Source organism: Ursus arctos, unplaced genomic scaffold (genome assembly GCF_023065955.2).
Source record: "Ursus arctos isolate Adak ecotype North America unplaced genomic scaffold, UrsArc2.0 scaffold_19, whole genome shotgun sequence".
Taxonomy (NCBI): Eukaryota; Metazoa; Chordata; class Mammalia; order Carnivora; family Ursidae; genus Ursus; species Ursus arctos.
In genome coordinates this window covers 5,623,477-5,643,163 of record NW_026622863.1, presented here as the reverse complement: position 1 = coordinate 5,643,163, position 19,687 = coordinate 5,623,477, and the positions used below count along the sequence as shown (strand labels likewise).

Genomic DNA, 19,687 nt, shown 5'->3' with positions numbered 1-19,687 from the left:
TGTTTTGTTTATTTAGTTTTATTTTTTAAAAAGATTTTATTTATTTATTTGAGAGAGAGTAAGAGAGGGAGCACAAGTGGAAGAGAGGGGCAGAGGGAGAGGGACAAGCAGACTCCCCACCGAGCAGGGAGCCTGATGCAACAATCTGTCCCAGGACCCTGGGATCATGACCTGAGCCGAAGACAGCTGCTTAACCAACTGAGCCATCCAGGCGCCCCTTGAATCACTGTATTATACCCCTGAAACTAACATAACACTGTGTGTTAACTCTACTGGAATTAAAATTTTTTAAGAAGAGAGAAAGAAAGAAAGAAAGAAAGAAAGAAAGAAAGAAAGAAAGAAAGAAAGAAAGAAAGAAAGAAAGAAAGAAAGAAAAGGAAAGAAGGAAGAAAGAAGAAAGAAAGAAAGAAAAGAAAGAAAGAAAGAAAAAGAAAGGAAAGAAAGAAAGAAAGAAAGAAATTAATTAATTAATTAATTAATTAATTGTGCCAGGACTTTGTGAAGGCCCTCCTTGGGTTTTCTGAAGTGCCCAGTGGGATTTCATTTTGGTTGTAACAATGAATCAGATTAATACTAAAATTTAGGTGCTCTCTCACGAAGGACAGGGTCAGGCTCAGCCAGGGCTGGGCCCAAATCATAGGCAAGCTGTTCAGAAGACACCAGCCCTCTAGAATGTGTCGAGGGTCTCTTCTTCCTCTGAATGCACGGGACAACACAGGGATCTGAAGGTTGAGCCCTGCAGATACGATGCCACTGTGCGTGTTTGCCCGTGTGTGCGCGTGTGCTACCTGCACGCAGAGCAGAGGGAGGGAGAGGACACTCTGAGCCCAACAAGGTCTGCCAAAGGACAGTTTGTTCGAGTCCCTCTCTACCGGGGTGAAACAGGAGGCATCCCGTGATAATGCTTCCCGTTCCCCCAGCTACGGGGGTGGCAGGACAGAGTCTGCAGAAAGAGGTCAAGGGAGAGGTCTCTGCTGAGTAAGGGGATCCAGTCACATTGACGGTGCCGTGCTAATCAGGCTGCCAGCAGCTGGTGTGGTTTATTAAGTGCCTGGCCCATGCCAAGTGCAAGCCTAGGTGTCCGCATGTGTTGTGACCCTCAGGAGGACAAAGCGTGGTGTGCCGGAGCCCCAAAAGGATGAGCAGATAGTAGGATTGAGAGAAGTGGGTAGAGTGTAGGAAAAACAGTGGAAGCAACCCTTCTCCTCAGTGCCAGGGAGGCATTCCAGAGTCGTGAGGACTGTGGTGCCCCAGGTAGCGGGAAAGGCATCAGCCGATCTTCGCCACGTGGGCTTAAAGTTGCCAGATCTTCAGATTTTTTTCAGGAGAATCTGGGATCCTAGAATTGTTTCTAATCAGTTTTATTAAGGTATAATTTACATACAATAAATCGCACACACACAAAGTGGGTACATTTTAAGTACGCAGTTCAACAAATGCACGCACCCAAATCCACACCACCACGATCAGAATATAGAACAATCCTAAACCCTAAAAGGGAACTTAGAATTTTAATTTGAAGTATTGATAACAAATTTAAAATGCTGTCCAGGCCAAACAAAATGTGTCTTGAGCTCATTTTGGCTTCCCGTTGGGGCCTCTATGGCCAAGGCAAGGGAAAGGCCTTCAGGGGTAAGTGCCTTGGGCCAGGGGTGAGTGTCTTGACCAGACCTGCTGCTGTGATAAGGACCAGGAGGAGCCTTAGGGGCCGTAGCAGTCAAAGTCTCAAAACCTCTAGAAGCACAGGGCGACCCAGCAAGGAGTCCGGTCCTGTAGAAATATTCACACTTAGAAATACTGAACATTCCTACCGTTTCAGGAGAAAGAGCCCTGGCCTGGTACAGACCACTCAGAGTTAAAGGAAGGGCTGCTGAGAGCTGCTCTGGGTCCTATGCAGTGGAGCCATCAGTCAGTCAGTTGGCTTATTGAAGACAGAGAGCTCCCTGTCTCAGGCAGGATAAAATCCCCAGAACTCCTGAGCACTTGCCATGCACTGGGCACCCTCGTCAGGACATCCCACAGATCGACTCCCCCGATCCTCTTACTAACTCTATGAGAGACTGTTATTCTCCCCATTTCACAGATGAGGAAAGGGAGATACAGAGAAGTTAAGGATCTTGGCTGAGGGGTGAAGATGGGGTTTGAACCCAGCAGGTTCTGGCTCAAGAGTCAAGGAGAGGCTGTGCTTCTGGGCACACTACTGTACTATAAAGAGGTGAGGGTAGGGTGCACCCAGCTCCCCGGCAGGCATTATTAATTGATCATGGCACTCTTCCAACCCTCCTCCCTGTCCCTTGCCGCCCAGACAGGCATGGGTGAATCTGACTTTAGAATCCAAGCCAAGCCAACACTGTAATAGCCATGACTCACTGATCTGAACTGACACTTTAAATTCATTTTCCATCCCTCGTCTAAGTACTTTGAGGTCCGGTCTATTTAGAAGCCCCTGTCAGGTCTGCCCCTTGCGGCCAGTAGGATGGCGCACAGGAAGAACTTGGTGACTTTGGGTAAGCGTCTTTATCTGTAGACTGACAGTAGCAGTATCTACCCTCTAGTACTACTGTGAGACCAGGTAAAATAAATACTGCTACTTTAAGCACATGGTAGGTGCTCAACAAATGTTTGTGGTCCGAACAATGATGATGATTGTTCTTTCAGAACAAAGATCGAGTGGAAGAGAAAGGAGCAAAACCAAAGCATGAGCTGAGCACCAGAGCTGTGCAAGCCGAGATCAGGGGGCCCTGGGAAGGTGAGTGGGACCCCATTTGCTGTATTGCACACATAATGGTTTCGGAATAAAAATACCAATGCCACCACCAACAATGTGATCGCTAAAAAACTGTTGAAGCTTCTTTTTTTTTTTTTTTCATTTTTCTTTGACCCTTTATGTATATACCCCTGTGTATTGCTGTTTCAAAGTCACTTGGACTAGCTCCTTTCTGTGTAAGTTATGCCACCAACTCGGATCTCAGGTCTCCGTCACTTTGCTTTAAAGCTTTACGGATTGCTTTTATTCAAGTTTCATTTTCTTTTACAATTTTGTGTAATATTGACATGGTTCTAAAGTCCAGTTGACAAAACCAGGGATAGTAAGAGAAGTCTAGCTTCTATCCTTGTTCCTCCCTTGCATATGGAACCATTTACTACATTTTTTGTCTTATCTTTCTTTGTGTCTTTAGACCATGTTATAAGTGGTTGTACACATGCACCTGCATGTGTGCACACACACACACACACACACACACACACGCGCGCGCACGCTCACACGCGCACACACACGCGCGCGCGCACACACACACACCCTTTCTAGACAAACAGAAGCACACCAGATGCACTTGTCTCCACCTGGCTCTCTAGCACTTACGGTGTATCCTGAGATCGCTCCACAGCCACATCTGGAGATATTCGCGTCTCGCTATTTTTTATGGCTGTGCAGTGCTCCTGCGTGATGGGCCATGGTTTAGACAACCAGCCTCCTACCGATGGTCACCTGGGTTATTCCAGTCGGCCTATTAGAAACACGCCGTGCTGAACAGGCTTTGCATATCCTTTGCAATATCTCTAGGAGAGAGTTCTCCATATAGGAATGCATTTTTATGCTGCCTATTTTCCTGCAGAGAGCCAGAAGGTGAACCTGCCAGAGGGGACAGTGGAGAGGCTGACCCCCGTCAATGCTTCAGAGATAGGATCTGACCTCCCCACCCAGGTGGAGGCCCCGCCAGGGCAGGAAGAAGGAGTTCCTGGCCCAGCCCAAGTGCCCCCTGGCCTCCTGCCGCTGCCCACAGCGGCGGAAGCCAAAGCTCCTGGAGCCTCCGCTGAGAACCCTGGGACTGACCTGGAACTGTCTGCAGCATCCAACAGGGTCAGTGAGGCCCCCACCAGCCAGGAGGCTTTACCCGGTACAGAAAAAGGATCGTCATTTAATAGGCCTGACCCGCAGCCCTCAGAGGCAGGCATGAGGCTGACTCCAGGGCTGCCTGTCCAAGCCAAGGCAGCTCACGGTGGTGGAGAAACACCTCGGAGGTAAGGGGAGCTCCTCCCTGCTGGGCAAGGGAAGGAATTAACTGCAGCCCCTCAGCTGGAGTGTGGCCAAGGAACTAGCTGCTGGGGTCGAATGTCCACGGTCTGCAGTGCTGGCTAGCTTCATGAGCGGAAGACAGGAGAAGGCACAGGCACTGCTTTGGGGAATTGAGAGCACTGTTTCTCACCTGGTGCCCATCAGAATTACCTGAAAGGATTTTTAAAATACCAATGCCCAGAGTCTGATTTATTCAGTCTGGAGTGAGGCTCAGGTATCCTTCTCTCCCTCCCTCCCTCCCTCCTTCCTTCCCTCCTCCTTTCTTTCCTTCCTCCCTCCCTCCCTTCCTTCCCTCCCTCCCTCCCATCCTTCCCTCCCTCCCTCCCTCTCTTCTCTCTCTCTCTCTTTTTATACAAGCTCCTTGGGTGATTCCAGTGTGGAGCAGGGCTGAGAACCAGCAGCTCTCAGAGCAGTTGTACTAGCTACAAGCTGGGGCTCACTGCACAGCCCTAGGTGCTGGCATCGGCCAAGCATGTCACAGGCATCATCTCGCTGTGTTCTCACAGCATCCCAGGGAGGCGAGTGTGGAAATGAGGAAACAGGCTGAGAGTGCCCAGGGCCACACAGCTAGGGATTCTCAAGTTGAAATCTGAAGCCAGGTTTTTGGACTCCAGAATCTACCCCTAACCACTGCACCATCCCGCCTCCTCAGGTCAGCATTTAATTAGGTCCCAAATACTAAGTTGGGGAGAGAAGGATGGAGATTCAGAGGGAGGTTGGTGTAGCCTGAGTCAATCCTGCGGGGCTTTCAGGACGATTATACGATTATTCGTGGGGTCCTGAAGGTGGGGTTGTGTCCTCAGGACACAGCCTCAGGACCAGCCCGTGGCCAGGGTGAGGACACGGTGCAGGATAACGAAGAGCTGCTGACTGCCAAGTTCTCCCTCGCCCTGTGTGCCCCAGCACTGTGGTGCATCCCGGCCCCCAGGGCGGCCCACTAAGTGTACGGTGCTCCCCTGTCTTAAGGGGGTCTGGTGCCCTCCTGCACCTGCCCTGGGTTGTCCTTATCTGTAGCAGAGCCCCATCCCTTCCCTAGGCTTGGTGCAGGGTGGGAAGCTGGTGTCTGTGTGCTATGGTGACTGGCAGAGCAGCCCAGATCATTTGTGTGCCTTTGTTCAGGAAGGAAATGAGAGCCTCTGGGAGATCTTAACCAGCTAAAAGGAGGGATTCCTGGCAGGCTTCCCTGGATCCTGGCCAGCGCTCTAAATATGGAATCTAGGGATGGGGTGGACTTTCCGTGAACTTGGTAGGGGCCCCCAAAAGACTCTGCACGGGGGGAAAGGTCTCTATGTCAGTTTCAGCCCTGAGCTGAATTTCAGGCACGCTAGACCTGCCATGCGGCTCAGGAAGCAGAGACATCACACCTGCCCTTCCTCAGCTAGCACATGAGTGTATTTTGAGAAAGTAAGTTTAAACTCAAGCATCCGCCCTGATGGGCCGCGGCTGCCTGTACGGGGTGCTGCGGCCCTGGCGGGAGTTGGAGGAACACGGCGCGGTAATTGCTCAGGAGCGCCTGCCCCGGGCGAGCCGTGCCGCAGGAGGGAAAGCCTTGGATCCTCAGCGTCATGGGAATGCATGGCAGTGCTTTGGGGTCATCCCGTGCCCTGCTCGGTGTGAAGACCAAGTGGGACAGCAGTGACTCTTGGCTTTATCAGCTCGCCACCTGACCACCTGGATACTCTTCCAGCAGCTGGCTCCCTGCGGTTCCCGTGTCCCTCCGTGGAGACAGGCCCGAGCCAGGCGTGGATGCCACCCTTCACACCCTCCCCTGTCATCACCAACCCGTACTCACTCCTCCCGGGGGGCACAGGGCTGGGGGGGCTTCGGCGGCCTCCTGCCCAAGGCTGCCTGTGGACAGGCTTGTACCAAGTCCGGTGATCCAGGAACAGGCACAGCTTTGAGAGGACGGCCTGCAGCTCAGGGAGGGCGCTGGGCCTTCAGCTGCTAGAGAAAAGCCTCCCCCTTTTTTTACTATGGTAAAAAAACATAGCATTTACCAACTGAACCGTTTGTGAGTGCACAGTGCTGGAGTGTTAAGGATATTCAGGTCGTTGGGACACAGATCCCAGGACATTTCCACCTTGCAAATCTGAAACTCTGTAGCCACCGAATAACTCCCGTTTCCCCCACTGCCCAGATCCTGGCCGCCAGGCCACCTGCTGTCTCTGAGTTTGACTACCGTAGGCGCTGCGTCTACGTGGAATTATACAAATGGAATCCCTTTGTGACCGGCTTATTTCACTTAGCACAACGTCCTGGAGGCTCACCCAGGTAGCGGCATGTAACAGAATGTCCTTCCCCTTTAAGACCGAATAATCTTCCACCGTGTGGATTTTATACATTTTGCTGATCCATTCAGCCCTCGTCGGATACGTGGGCGCTTCCACATTTGGTTTTGTGAGTCATGCTGCTGTGAACGCAGGTGTACAAATACCTCTTTGAGACTCTGTTTTAAATTCTTTCGGATACGTTTTAAGAAGTGAAATTGCTGGGTCATGAGGTAGTTCTATTTTTAAAATTTTGAGGAACCACCATCCTGTTTTTCACAGCAGCTACACCCCCTTGGGCCTCATTTTGGGACCCCCGGGGCTTTCCCTCTTTGTGGACTCTCAGCCCTTCTGTGAGGTATCAACGTCTCTGTTTGACAGAAGAGGGAGCTGATGCTGGCCTTTGTCCAAAGTTGTCCAGCAGCATGGTCCAGAGCTAAGACCGGAGATGAGGCTGCTGGGCTCCCGCCCGAGACTCAGTCCATGCCAGACACTCACTTCCTCAGCCCCACCCAGTACACACAGACCCCAGCAGCGGGGCTGTGAAGAGCAGTCATAACAGGGGCAGCTCTGAGAAGGAGGGTCGAACCCTTGGGGGTCATGGTTCCCAGGGTCAGGTCCTTCCCTCTGAACATCGTCAGGGCTCAGAGGGCCTTCCTGACCTCCAGCTGGGGTCCCAAACCCACCATCGCAAGGTCTGGGTAATGAAAATGGACGTGAAGTGGGCCCGGTGGCATTGCCTGTGTGCAATAGGGTCTGTCAGGAAGGGGAGCTGCTTCTCAGCTATGCAGACGTGCCCAGCACTGCCAGACCTATTTGTTCAAGAGGAATGAGAAGTCCAGTGTCTGTGAGCAGTTGCCTGATTTTTTTTTTTTTAAAGATTTTATTTATTTATTTATCTGGGAGGCAGAGAGCACATGCGGGGAGGGGCAAAGGGAGAGGGAGAGTATTTCAAGCAGACTCCCCACTGAGCGGGGGAGCCTCACATGGGGCTCGATCCCACAACCCTGAGGTCAACACCTGAGCTAAAATCAAGCATTGGATGTTTAACTGAGCCACCCAGGTGCCCCGCGGTTGCCTGATTTTAATAAAGCATGTCTGACCTGGGGTTTCCAGTGCGGTATTTGGCTTGGTTCACTGTTTCTCCTAGTAGGAGAGCCCAGGTCTCCGCCTCCAGGCCACAGTCCTCCTGGGGCAGAAGCAGGTTTCTAAGGCCTTCGGAGGCATCTGGTGCCCACAGTGTCCATCACAGGTTACCCCAGCCTTCCCTGGCCGCTCGTCCACTGGAATCCTGAGAGCAGATGGTACCATCTCCCTGAATCCGGCCTCTCCTGGGGTCCTATCTGCACAGAGGTGGTCAGGGGTTGGGGTCTGCTGGTTCTAAACACAAGCTACCTTACTATTACAGTAACCGCAAGGACCCTTTTTCTGGATGAGAAACTGAGGCCAATAGGTCATGATCATTGAGTGGACACAACAGGCGTTTGAACCCAGGTCTGTGGTGACTCGAAAGTCCTTGCTTTTAAGGCCGTATTTTCTCTCCGCCCCAGGATCTCCATCCACGTGCAGGAGACGGATACCCCCGGGGAGCTGCTTGTGACCCGAGGGGGCAGCCTCAGACCCACGCCCCCCGTGGAGGCTCCAGCGGCTGCCCACCCAGGTGAGCAGGACCCACCTGGGCCCACGCCCCAGACCCCACCTGGGCCCACGCCCCAGACCCCTGCAACCAAGTCAGAAAAACAGATCCCGAAAGGAGCCAGCAAGATTTCTGCCCTGCGGAAACGGAGCACCCATGAGGGAGCAAGGGCAGAGGAGAAGCTGGGGCCTGGGGCCGAGTCCACCACGGGACCAAGCGGGGCCAGGAGGGACAACGGAGACAATGCTGGAGCCCCGGGCGAGCAGCAGGACAAAGGCGTGGGAGCAGGAAACCCCGAGTCTCGGCAGGACTGCACAGCCGGGGGTGTGGGCAGAGCTGAAGCAGGAAGGAGGACGCCCCTTGGAGCTGAGGCGGGCAGCGTGGTTCTGGGTAAGTGAACCCATGGCTGGGTGCCCCAAGGTGTGTAGGTTTGGGGGCCTCCTCCTAGGCAGCCTTCCTGCAGCTTCCAGGGAGAAAGAAGGTGGGTCTGGGGGAGTCCGAGACCTGGAACAGTCTGCCAGTACCTGCTGGGGCTGGAGAGCAAGGCGTGGAGAAGCAGCGGGCTGAGTTGGGGGTGACTGTAGCAGGTGGGGAGGAAGGAGCCCGTGTGGCTCAACTGGGTGGACTTCTCAAAGCCACCAGCCTGCCTGAGCTCTCCACCATTGGTGTCGTTCTGGATTGAGCCAGAGAAGGCCCTGCTAAAAAGAGCATCTATTAACTGGTGTTAATATTGGCCACGCACCCAGTGAGTTCTCATCCCGGGGTACAGAGAGGTGTGGTGGGGCTGCTGACCTGCTTTCTGTCCCAGTGGTAGTGGGAGGCATCCTTGTGTTCTCGTGACCCAAATGCCCTCAACTCCTCTGGCGCTTAGGGTCACACTCTGCTTGGTCTGAGCCCTCATCCCATGTGGCGGGAGGAAGGCCACCTTGGCTGATTTCCTGCCCTGGAATTTCAGGAAGTCCCTGAGGAAAGGCTGTCTGTTCTGTAGGTCATCCCCGGCCCCTTGCCGCTTCTGGGCTCTGCGGCTACCCTGTCACAGTGACATCTCCAGCTGCTTCCTCTCCACCTGTATGACTCGGTCCACATGTGGACAAAGGCCTCCTTTCATTCCTGAAACGCCACTGAAACCAGGCTGAGACTCCAGAGTCCTTTCAGAGGGGGGGTGGTGATAAAGCGAATGTGAGCTGAGGGCTCTGTGTGCCGAGCCCTGTGCCTCTGTGCCGGCGTTTACCCTCACAGCCCTGTGCAGTGGGGATGAATGGAAACACGGGAGAGGTCAAGGGACACTCTCAGGGTCCCGGAGACAGTGACGGAGCCAGGATCTGCCCCTTACTGGCTGGCTCCAGAACCTTGCGTGCAAACCTCGTGGCTCTCCAGCCACTCACGTAGTGTGCAGCAAAGGAACCTTCGAGCCAAATTCTAGATTTGGAATCTCTGTGACACACACTCTGCTTCCAGGCTCTCCGAGCATCTCTAGGTCCCAGAAAAACAGCAGCAGCAGCAGCCCATGCTCGTTACCTTTGCGGTCCAGGGCTCAGGGTTTGCCCTTGCAGATACAAAAAGGAGTGAGCAAGATCATCTCAAGGCAAATTCAGACTTCTACTTGGGGGAGCAAAAAGCTGCTCTTCTTAAGATGAACTCGGAGGACATAGCCATGTTTTCATGGCACTGGGTGTATGGTTGCAGAGGCATGAGAGCTGCCGGTGGAACACGCTGAGTGAACCCTGACAAGCCCGGAAAAACCCAACCCAAGCCACGGACTTCCCGCCACGGAGTTTCCAGCCCTCAATACGTAAACCAGTTGAAGTCATTGTGTTTGGTGTTCTGATTTATTCCTCTCTCCATTTCATGCAGCATTTCTAGGTTCATACTACCTCCGAAGGGCAAGATTTTCCCCAAGAACTTAGACCATTTTTCTCTCCGCAAGTGCCACTGTCCCCTGTTTCCCCTGCAGGCCCACGGTCCACTGCCAGCCCACCCCCAGAAGCTGACCCGCTGGGCTGCCTCGTGGGCCGTTTGCCCTGTGAGGGGATCGGAGGCTGCACTGATCCTGCCTGGATCCCCCCTCAGCCTCAGTGAACACACTGGGTAGAACGTCTCCATCTTGCACAGAGCACCACTGTGCGCGATGGGAGACTCGGGTTTGAGTCCCGTCCGTCACTGACTCACTGTGTGCCATTGGGCCTGTCACCTCACCTCTCTGAAAGTCAGCTTGGGCCTCTGCCATGCGGGTGACTCCGATGAGGTGATCCTTGAGAAGGGCGACAGGCTTGTCACTTGACCCAAGCGGGTGACCGGGAGGTGGGGGCTGCACGGGGGAGGCTCACGGGCTATTGTCTCCCACACAGATGACAGCCCAGCCCCACCCGCCCCCTTTGAGCACCGGGTGGTGAGCGTCAAGGAGACCTCGACCTCGGCAGGGTACACAGTGTGCCAGCATGACGTCCTGGGAGGGTAGGTGGGCTTCTGCCTTGATGTCGGGCAGGAGCGGGAGGGGTGGGGGCAGACACACCTGGAGACCTGAGCTGCTGGATTCTTCTCAGGGAGGGGCTAATCAGGAGCCAGGGCCGGCAGTGGGGTAGCGAGCACAGCATGCTAGCCAGTGGGTAGCCCACAGAGAGTGGGTGAGTGCCCGAGAGCCCACACGGTAGGGGCGTGGGAACCACACCCCGGCGGTAGTAGGGCTGTCCGGGTGGTGTGGACGGAGGGCGGTAGTCCCCTGGGCTGTAGCACAGACCACTTACGATAGGGTGAAGAAGGTCTTCTCAGGATAACCCATGTGGTGTGGGGGTGATGACTGTCGTACCTCCAGGGTGCGGGGCGATCCCCATGGTGTGTGTGAACAGAGGGCGGGACCAGAAAGCCGGGGGTACGGGATGGCCCACCTTGCATGGAGTGAGCCTCTTGGGCTCTCAGCCGGCCGCACCATCCTGTCTCGGCAGGGGCCGGTTCGGCCAGGTGCACAGGTGCACGGAGAAGTCCACAGGCCTCTCGCTGGCAGCCAAGATCATCAAAGTGAAGAGTGCCAAGGACCGGGTGAGGCAGCTGCCCTGGGCCAGCCAGTACCTTGGGCCACGCTCAGGGCTCCTATGCTTCCTTCTTGGCCCCCTGGCCCCATGCTGCCCCAGGCCCCGCATGCTGATCAGGAATAATCCTGCCACCTTCCCTGCCTCTTTTCCATGACTCCCGCACTCTGCTCAGCATATCACCTCACACCCTGGGCAGCAGGGTCCCTCTGGACCTCCAGGCTTCCTTCTTGGGCCTCAGGTTTCCTATCTGTGGAACAGGGGGATTGCAGTAAGGTCCCTTCTATTGTAAGAACCTGGTTTGGGTGGTGAGTTGGAGACCTGATGTGAGAGCAGGAAAGGAGGATGTGGGCATGCGTGTGTCTTGGGAGGCACAGCTGGCTCATCTTCCTGACCCATTTCTTGGAAACTCCTCTCCCGTCTGATGCTGCAAGGAGGATGTGAAGAACGAGGTCACCATCATGAACCAGCTCAGCCATGTGAACCTGATCCAGCTCTATGACGCCTTTGAGAGCAAGAACAGCTTTACCCTCGTCATGGAGTAGTGAGTGTCTTGGGAGGTGGAGCGGTGACTTCTCTGTGGGCCAGGACTCAGGACTAGGGCTTGGAGCCGTGGTTCTAGGCAAAACTCTCCCTTTCCCGTCCCCTCTCCGGGATATCCAAGGAATGTCATCACCTCCAATATGGAGCATGGAGGACAAAGCCATTTGTCATAAACCAGCAGTAAACCTGACTGACCTGTAGATATATGTCAGTTTGGCCTACACAATTTTTAATAATTGATTTAGGTGTTAATTGGAAATCGGGAAATTTTACATTGAAACGCAGATATCTTGCTTTTCCTAAAAATGTGAAAGATCTAGTAAAGCTGGACTTGCATTTCCAGCTGGAAATGGTGTGCTGGGGCTTCTACTGACCGACCTTTGTCGACAGGGCAACCAGTCTCCCAGCTGCCACAGTCCCCACCATTCCCAACTACCCCTGAAGCTGAGGTCCAGGCTCAGAGGCCATTTATTTTTGTGCTTGTGTTGCTGTTTTCCTTCTGGTAGGGTTTGTCATGTCAGGTCTCTACCAAGAGTGAAAAAACAAAAGATAGAGTAAGGACTGTATTTTATGAAAACTTTTGTCTCATCTCTGGTCTTTTTTGCCCATTTTGGGTCCTTGTCATGTAAGTACTAATTGGCCCCTGTAGGCAAATGAGTTTATAACCTTGACCCTGAATATCCAGAATGAGCCTGGATTATCAACACTGAAGATAATCCCATTCTTCCTTTTGGCTCATCAATTCCTTTTTACCACCCGCACTCTGAGCTGGGAACAGGCCAGAACAAAGATCTCCATAAAACCCCAGATGGCAGCGGCACCCTTAGGCTTACCTGGGTCGGCCTCTTCTGACTCTTGGTGATACGAGTGGACAAGTCCTCTGAGAGCCTTGCTTAGGCCAGCGCTTGCCTCTCTCTTTGCCCTGGCAGTGTGGATGGGGGTGAACTCTTTGACCGGATCACAGAGGAGAAGTACCAGCTGACCGAACTGGATGTGATCTTGTTCACCAAGCAGATCTGTGAGGGTGTGCATTACCTCCATCAACACTACATCCTGCACCTGGACCTCAAGGTCAGGCTCCACCTGGGCATGTTGGGGGGGGGGGCAGGGTTCCTGAGCTTCTGCTGCCCTCTTACCTTAAAGAGCTCTCTCAGCAGATCCTGGCTTCCATTCCTGGCTCTCTGCCATCTCCTAGTTCTGGAGTAAATGAGTCGTGCTGGCTCTCTGAACCTCAGTTCTCTCCTCTGTAAAATGTGGTTAATTGTACGTCTTTCAGTGTTATTTGAAGATTAAATGATACAATGACCTTCTTTTCTTTAAAGATATCTTTAGAGAGAGACAAACTAAGAAATAGATTCTTAATTATGGAGAACGAACTGACGGTTGCCAGGGGGGAGGGGGGAGGGGGATGGGGTAAATAGCTGATGGGGATTAAGGAGTAGACTTGTAATGAGCACTGGATGTTGGATCTAAGTGTTGAATCACTAAATTGTATACCTGAAACTAATATTACACTAGATGCCAAGTAGCTGGAATTTAAATTAAAAACGTAAAACTTAAAAAAAATTAAGATCAGTTTAAAAAATTAAAATAGAAACATAACAAATATAGACAATATAGAAATGTATAAAATACACAGTGAAAATTCTTTCCCATCCAGTCTGTGCTAAGCAGTCCTCTCTATTCGCTGTTTGGCATGATACACAAACACAAAGGTGATCATGTCACACATCCTGGTTTTAAACTCACCTTTCGTAAGTTAATAGTACATCGTAGACATCTCTCATTCTCTTTAAGGGCCATGTGGTATTCCATCGAATGAATGCGTTACACTCTCTTGTTTGCTAGGATTGTCGTAAGCGTGTCATGCACTGGGTGCAGTGCCGGGCTGGTAGTCAGCCCTTGATACATGGTGGCTGTTTCTGTGGTTTCCCACTCTGCTGGGCCAAAAGGAGGGTGTTTCTCTACCACTCCTTTTAGGAATTTCAGTGGCTCCCCACAGAAGGTGGGAGGTAGGTTGGCCAGACCTTCGTGGGTGTGGTCATTGCTTCTTCTATCTTTTCTGGTTGACATCAGACTGTAAGGTTGGAGTACTGAGGAAAATGATGGCGATGGCAGGGAATTGGCCTCAGGCTCCCTTGATCACTAGAGCTAATTCCAGAGCTGCTGGATGAGCTGCTCTGTGAGGTTGGCAGTTAGGGGGAGCTCAGGCTTCTGCTCCGTGGTTCTGGGTCAAAAAGACCAGCCTTTGGGGCAACCGTTGTGTCTCTGCATCAGGAGATGGTCATTGCAAAGGCCCATTTCCCAGCCAGGATCAGGGCTTGTGTTGGTTCAGTCCCTTCCTGGCCATGGGATCTTGTGTAAGTGCCTTGATCTTACTGATAGATCTGCATAAGCCCATCAATTGTAAAATGGGGAATAATAGTATCTACCTCTCAGGGGTTGGTATGGATTAATAACAGGAAGAAGGTGGGGCACCTGGGTGGCTCAGTTGGTTAATTACCTGCCTTTGGCTCAGGTCCTGGGATAGAGTTCTGCATCAGGCTCCTTCCTCAGCGAGGTCTGCCTGCTGCTCCCCATGCTTGTGCTCTCTCTCTCACTCTTGCTCTTTCTGTCAAATAAGTAAATGAAATGTTTTAAAAAATTCTTCAGATGTTTATTTTTTAAAAAGATTTATTTATTTATTTGAGAGAGAGAGAGAGCACAAGTAGGCAGAGCAGTAGCAGAGGGAGAGGGAGAAGCAGGCTCCCCACTGAGCAGGGAGCCCGATGTGGGGCTCCATCCCAAGACCGTGGGATCATGACCTGAGCCGAAGGCAGACGCTTAACAGACTCAGCCACCCAGGCGCCCTCAGATGTTAAAACAAAACAAAACAAAACAAAACAAACAAGAAAAAGACCAAAAAACACAGAAAACATGGAGAAGGAGCTGCAGAGCTGCGTCTAATACAATAACCACAAGTCCACATGTGTCTATTAAACACTTGAAATGTAGCTAGTGTGACTGAGGAACTGAATTTTAAATCTTATTAATTTTAATTTATTTAAATTTAAAAACTCACCCTCTAGGTATTAGTATACTTTTAAGTATATTTGGAATGACTTCAATATGTGAATTTACTTTTCAGCTATAAATTTCATGAAATCTAAATACATCTAAAGTATTTCTGATGAAAATTTAGTATCTGAATTGAGACGTGCTGTAAATACAAAACACACAGCAGATTTCTAAGTCTTAATATGAAAAAAGAATGGAAAATAGCTCATCAATATCTTTCATGTTGATAACCTATTGAAATGATAAAATATTGGGCATATTGGGTTAAAGAAAATACGTTATTGGAGTTAAGTTTTAGAAAATATTTTCAGATGAATGAAAATGAGAACACAACCTACTAGAACTTACGGGATACATCTAAGGCAGGAGGAAATCTGTAGCTACAAACACTGATATTAAAGAAGAAGAAATATCTTGAATCAGTAATCTAACATCCCACCTTAAGAAATGAAACAAAGAAGAGTAAGTTAAACTCAAAATAGCAGAAGAAAAGAAATAATAAAGAGTAGAGCAGAAATAAATGAAACAGAGAATAGATAAACAATAATTGAGAATATCAAAGAAACCAAAAGTTGGTTCTTTGGAAAGATCAATAAATCGTCAAATCTGTAGCTATATTGGCCAAGATAAAAAGAGAAAATACTCAAATTACTAAAATCAAGATTGAAAGAAAGGACATCACTACCAGCCTTAGAGAAAGAGAAAAGGATTATAAGGGAGTACTATGAAAATTGTATGCCAGCAAGTTAGATAATATAGATAAAATGAACAAATTCCTAAGAAGACACAACCACTGAAAACTAACTCAAGAAGAAATAGAAAATCTGAATTGACCTGTAACAAGGGATGGAATCAGTATCAAAAATTAGCCACAGAGAAGAGCCGAGGCCCATGTGGCTTCACTGGTGAATCCTACCAATTTAAAGAAGATTTAATTTAAAGAGGAATTAACACCAATTATTCACAAACTCTTCCAAAAAATAGAAGATAAGGGGGCACTTCCTAACTCATTTTATGAAGCCAGTGTCATCTTCTTTTTTTAAAAGATTTTATTTTCAAGTAATCTCTACACTCAGTGTGGGGCTCGAACTCACAACCCTGAGATCAAGAGTCACACACTGTACCTACTGAGCCAGCTAGGCACCCTGAGGCCAGTCTCATTTTGATACCCAAACTGGACAAAAACATCACAAGAAAACTATAGACCAATATCCCTTATGAATATAGATATAAAAATCCTCCATAAAATATTAATAAACTAAACACAACAACATATAAGAAGGATCATACACAAGACAAAATGGGATTTATCCTAAAAATGCAAGGTTGGCTCAACATATGAAAATCAATCAGTGTAATATGCCATATCAATAGAATATAGGACAAAATCACACGATCATTTTAATAGATGCAGAAAACGATTTGACAATTTCAGACAACTTTTCATGATGAAAACACTAGACACAGTAGGTATAGAAGGGAGCTTCTGCAACCTGATAAAGGCCATCTATGGAAAACCCACAGCTAACATTATACTTAATAGTAGAAGGTTAAATGCTCTCCCCTTAAGATCAGGGACAAAACAAGGATGTCTGCTCTTGCCACTACTATTAAGCATTGTACTTGAGGTTCTAACCAGGACAATTAGGCAAGAAAAGAAATAAAAGGCATACAGATTGGAAAGGCAGAAGTAAAACTGCCTCTATTCTCAGACATGATCTGGCATAGAGAAAATCCTAATGAAGGTGGAGGAAAACTATTAGAACAAATGAATCAGTTCAGCAAGGTTAAAAGATATAAGACAAATGTATAATTATCAATTGTATTTCTATATCTAGCAATCAATAATCTGTAAATAAAATTAAGAAAAAGATTCCACATTAGTCCTCCCTTTATCATTGGTTTCATTTTTCATGGTTTCAGTCACCTGTGGTTGACCGCAGTCCAGAAACAGGTGATCCTCCTTCTGATGTGTGGTTAGAAGGTCAACAGCAGCTGAACACTACATTATAATGCCTATGTCATTCACCTCACTTCTCATCACATAGGCAATTTGTCATCTCTTGTCATCACAAGTAGAAGGCTGAGTATAGTAGAATAAGATATTTTGAGAAAGAGACCACATTCACATAATTTTTATTATAGTGTATTTTTATAATTGTTTTGTTTTGTTATTAGTTGTTAATCTCTTACTCTGCCTAATTTATAGGTTATTTATAAGTTTATCATAGGTATGTATATAAAGAAACGTAACATATATGAGATTCGGTGCTATGGTTTTAAACATCCACTGGGGGTCTTGGAATGTATCCTCCATGAAGAACGGTGGACTACTGAAATATCGAAAAGAATAAAATACATTGGAATAAGTTTAACAGATGAAGTGCAAGACTTATGTTCTTAAAACCATAGAAAATTCAGAAGAATTTAAAGAAGACCTATAAGTGGAAAAACATCCCATGGTCATGGATTGGAAGACTTAATTTTGTTAAGATGACAATAGTTGATCTACAAATTGAACATAGTCGCTATCAAAATTGCAGCTGGCTCTTTGCAGAAATTAATGCACCGATCCTAAAATCCAGATGGGAATTTAAGGGATGCAGAATAGCAAAAACAATCTTGAGAAAGAAGAGCAAAGCTGAAGGATGCACATTTGCCAATTTCAAAATTTACAGCTAAGCTGCAGAAACCAAAACAATGAGTTATGTGTGTGAGGATGAATAGATAGCTTGATGGCATACAACCGAGAGTCCAAAGCCAAGCCCTTATATTTGTGGTCAGTTGATTTTTTGATAACTGTGCCATGACAATCCAATGAGGAAAGGATAATCTTTTCAATGGACACCATGCCTGATGGTCCACATGCAAAAAATACACTTATACTATACACAAAAAAATGGATTTGACTTAAATGTAAAACCTAAAATTATAAAATTCTTAGAAGAAAACATAGGGGTAAATCTTTGTGGCCTTGGCTTATTAGGCAGTGATTTCTTAGAAATGACTCAAAAGAAAAAGCTAGAAAAGAAAAATAGATAAATTAGACTTTATCAAAATTAAAAACCTTTATGCTTCAAAGGATATCGTCATGAAAGTGCAATGACAGCCCACACAATGGAAGAAATATTTCCAAACAATAAGGGACTTGTATCTCTAATATGTAAAGAAATCTTACAACTCAATAATAATTGAAAGAGAAATTTTAGGACGGGCAGAGGATTTGAATAAACATTTATCCAATAAAGATATACAAATGGACAATAAGCACATGAAAAGATTCACAACATCATGAGTCATTAGAGAAATACGAATCAAAACTACAGTAAGATGCTGTTTCACACCCATTAGACTAAGCTAAAATAAAAAATAAAAATGACAGACAGTAAGAAATGTTGGCTACGATGTGGAGAAATTGGAACTCTCATACGTTGCCGATGAGATTGTAAAATCGTGCATCCACTTTAGAAAACAGTTTGGCAGTTCCTAAAATGTTAAGTGCCAAGTTACCGCATGACCCAATAATTTTACCTCTAGGTATGTACTCACGACTATCGAAAACATAAGTCAACACCGAAACTTGTACATAAATGTTCTTAGCAGCGTTATGCATAATAGCCCCAAAGTGAAAACACCCTGAATATTCACTAACGGATGAATACATACACAAATAGAGTATGGCCACACAATGGAATATTATTCAGCTCTGAAAAGGAAGGAGGGAGGTACTGATACATACTACAGTATGGATGAACTTCAGGAACATTATGCTAGGGGCGCCTGGGTGGCACAGCGGTTAAGCGTCTGCCTTCGGCTCAGGGCGTGATCCTGGTGTTGTGGGATCGAGCCCCACATCAGGCTCCTCCGCTATGAGCCTGCTTCTTCCTCTCCCACTCCCCCTGCTTGTGTTCTCTCTCTCGCTGGCTGTCTCTATCTCTGTTGAATAAATAAATAAAAAATCTTTAAAAAAAAACATTATGCTAAATGAAAGAAGCCAGGTGCAAAAGGCCAGTGTTTGTATGATTCGTTTATATGAAATGTCCAGAGCAGGCAAATCCGAAGAGACAGAAAATATGTTAGTGGTTACAAGATTCAGGGGCAGGAGAGAATGGAGAGTGACTGCAGAAGGGGATGAGTTGTGTTTTTTTTTGGGAAGAGATAAAAATGTTCTAAAATTAGATAGTGGCGATCATTGCATAACTCTCTGACTATACTAAAACCCATGGAATTGTACACTTTAAAATGATGGATTTTATGATATCATCCTTCTTATTTATATTTATTATTTATATTTCAATAATTTATAAAAATTAGGTTCATTTATTTCTTTTGACTTTTTACTGTGACAGCTAGAAAATTTTTAAATTATATATGTAGTTCACATTATAGCTCTATGGGACAGTGTTGTTCTAGACCTTATAAAGAAGACATGGAGACTTTAAATCACCATCCTCCTGCTCCTAGCTGAGCAATTGCATGACTCCATTGTAACATAAATAAATGTTACAATAAAACCTTCTGTTGGGAGAAATAGTACCTGACATTTGCTTTGAAAGCTGTACAGTGTTTTCATGCATGTTATGTGATTTGATCCTCATAGCTTCCCAGGAGGAGGGCAGGAAGTGGTTATTATTCCCATTTTACAGATGGAGACACTGAGGTTTCAGGAATGGGAAGGGACTCATCTAGGGACACAGACCCACACAATAGACCCCTAGACCTCAGGCACTTGGCCTCGGGTCTCCAGGGCTGTTCTACTAAGAATCCTCCACGTGCACCCCCCCCACCCCATCCACATTTGTTTTGCACGAGCAGCAACCATCGTTCCAGGCTCCCTCTGAGCCTCAGAGCTGATCTGAAGGACTTGAGAGGAGAAGCATGTCAAGAGCACCGCCTCCATCCCATGGGTCACAGCTATCAGCACAAAATGGGAGACTGACATTGAGCAGCGCTGATCTCCTCGAAGACTACTGAGGCTTTGCTTCCCACCCCTGAGATTCTGTGACGTAATTGGTCAGGGTTGGAGCCTGGACCCTGGGGCTTTTGAGAAATCCCCTAATCATTCTAATGTGCAGTCAGG

The 19,687-nt window shown here is 48.1% G+C and overlaps 1 protein-coding gene across 4 annotated transcripts in view; it reads left to right on the top strand.

Moving 5' to 3' along the window:
• MYLK3 (myosin light chain kinase 3) overlaps positions 1-19,687 on the top strand; it is a 49,767-nt gene that overhangs the window by 14,180 nt on the left and 15,900 nt on the right. For all 4 annotated transcript variants that reach the window (XR_006408994.3, XM_044382362.3, XM_044382361.3 and 1 more), the window contains exons 2-8: positions 2,659-2,749; positions 3,618-4,023; positions 7,896-8,371; positions 10,330-10,435; positions 10,924-11,017; positions 11,442-11,551; positions 12,480-12,621. Coding sequence is in view for 3 of the 4 variants with exons in the window: in XM_044382362.3 (XP_044238297.3) it covers positions 2,659-2,749; positions 3,618-4,023; positions 7,896-8,371; positions 10,330-10,435; positions 10,924-11,017; positions 11,442-11,551; positions 12,480-12,621 (1,425 nt within the window). In the remaining variant the exon portion in view is untranslated. The remainder of the gene's footprint in view (positions 1-2,658; positions 2,750-3,617; positions 4,024-7,895; positions 8,372-10,329; positions 10,436-10,923; positions 11,018-11,441; positions 11,552-12,479; positions 12,622-19,687) is intronic.